The sequence below is a fragment of the Diaphorina citri genome, unplaced genomic scaffold (assembly GCF_000475195.1).
Source record: "Diaphorina citri unplaced genomic scaffold, Diaci psyllid genome assembly version 1.1 scaffold3409, whole genome shotgun sequence".
NCBI classification, from domain to species: Eukaryota; Metazoa; Arthropoda; class Insecta; order Hemiptera; family Psyllidae; genus Diaphorina; species Diaphorina citri.
In genome coordinates this window covers 23,862-25,538 of record NW_007380817.1, presented here as the reverse complement: position 1 = coordinate 25,538, position 1,677 = coordinate 23,862, and the positions used below count along the sequence as shown (strand labels likewise).

General features: G+C 41.4%; 1 protein-coding gene across 1 annotated transcript in view; it reads left to right on the top strand.

The window, feature by feature from the left end:
- The window catches only part of LOC103520276 (alpha,alpha-trehalose-phosphate synthase [UDP-forming]), a gene marked incomplete at its 3' end in the record, with an annotated part of 31,502 nt that overhangs the window by 6,051 nt on the left and 23,774 nt on the right, over window positions 1–1,677 (top strand). The window contains exon 5 of the mRNA XM_017448459.2: window positions 359–484. Coding sequence (XP_017303948.2) covers window positions 359–484 — 126 coding nt within the window. The remainder of the gene's footprint in view (window positions 1–358; window positions 485–1,677) is intronic.

Below are 1,677 nucleotides of genomic sequence, written 5' to 3'. Positions count from 1 at the left end.
TACTTATGGCAGATAGGAATGCATATGAAACATGAACATGTATAATGAACAGCTAATGAGTACTAATAGCTCATTAATTTATTTATAACCAAACGCGTTTCGCCATTTCAGACATCTTCAGCCAGCCTATGCCGCGGGTTCGATTTTCGCACGGGGCGGATTTATCCCGAAGGGATAATGTTCGTTCTCGGAACGGCTGGCTTTTTCCCATCCTGTCTTCCTTCTCTCTATTCGATTTCGGGACAGTAAGACCTTAGCAGTTACGGTTCCTTCTGTCAAACCTCTTTTAAAAGGAATTTTTAGTGGTAATGAAATGGTTACAAATTGTAAATTATTTCTATTTTCTACTGGATTTCAGGTGATGTCAGTTCACATTGATCCAAAGATATTCGACAGCTACTACAACGGTTGCTGTAATGGCACCTTCTGGCCTCTCTTCCATTCGATGCCTGACAGAGCCATGTTTTGTGCCGAACATTGGAGGGTAAGTCATATGTCTATACCGAGAAAACTAGGCTTTCGAAAGCCCAATAGAGTGACTGGGTTCCGGAACTCTTGCACATCAGGAAGATCGACACTCGACAGTTCAAAGTGACAAGCCAGCAACCTTGAATAATGAGGTGCCTCGGTGGTGTAGTGGTCAAGACGCTCGCCTGGTAAAGAAGAGAGCGCGGGTTCGATCCCAGCCGAGATATGGAGTTCTATCCTCATTTATTTGAGAAATTGACCACATAATAATGGAGCTCTAAGGGTTAGGTGGTAGAGAACGCCTTTGCAACCTGTCACCCTGGAGGACTTTGATGAATATCTGTCCAAGTAAGTTATTAGCTAAATTCCTGTCCTGTCCAAGTAAGTAGCTAAATTCCCATCAGGAATGAGTTATTCACCCTGAAGGGTATGGGTACTCTGATAACTGAAGATGGAGAACTCCACAATTCTACCAAGGAATGAGATCAAGGAAGGTGGCAACTTGCATTGGGTTCTCCAAATGGTCTATCAGGGTTAGGATGATGGGTTTAGCGGGGCAATTAAAGAGATGATTTTTGAATTGCCGTTTTGACATTCGACTCTTATCTTACGCTTTGTATTATTGACTTTCTCTTGCCCACCACCATGCAACCTGTCACCCTGGAGGACTTTGATGAATATCTGTCCAAGTAAGTTATTAGCTAAATTCCTGTCCTGTCCAGTCCAAGTTATCAGCTAAATTTCCATTAGGAATGAGTTATTCATCCTGAAGGGTATGGGTACTTTGATAACTGAAGATGGAGATGATGTCTTGCCCACCACCATGCAACCTGTCACCCTGGAGGACTTTGATGAATATCTGTCCAAGTAAGTTATTAGCTAAATTCTCCTTCTGTCCGAGGTCCGTTTTCGGAACGGCTGACATTCTCCTATACTGTCCTCCTTATCTCTTCAATCTTGGAATGATAAGACTAAAACATCCGTTATTACCGTTCTCTCTAGGTATCAAAACTTTTTTTTTCAAGAGTTTTGATAGGGGAACTGTAACTGCTAAGGTCTCATCGTCCTGAAATCGAAGAGGGAAGGAAGACAGGATAGGAGAAAGCTAGCCGTTCAGAGAACGAAGCTTATTTGTTTAATATCAAAGCACCTCTTCAAAAAAAAAAAAAAAAAAAAAAAAAAAAAAAAGCAATTTTTTTTCTTCGTTTT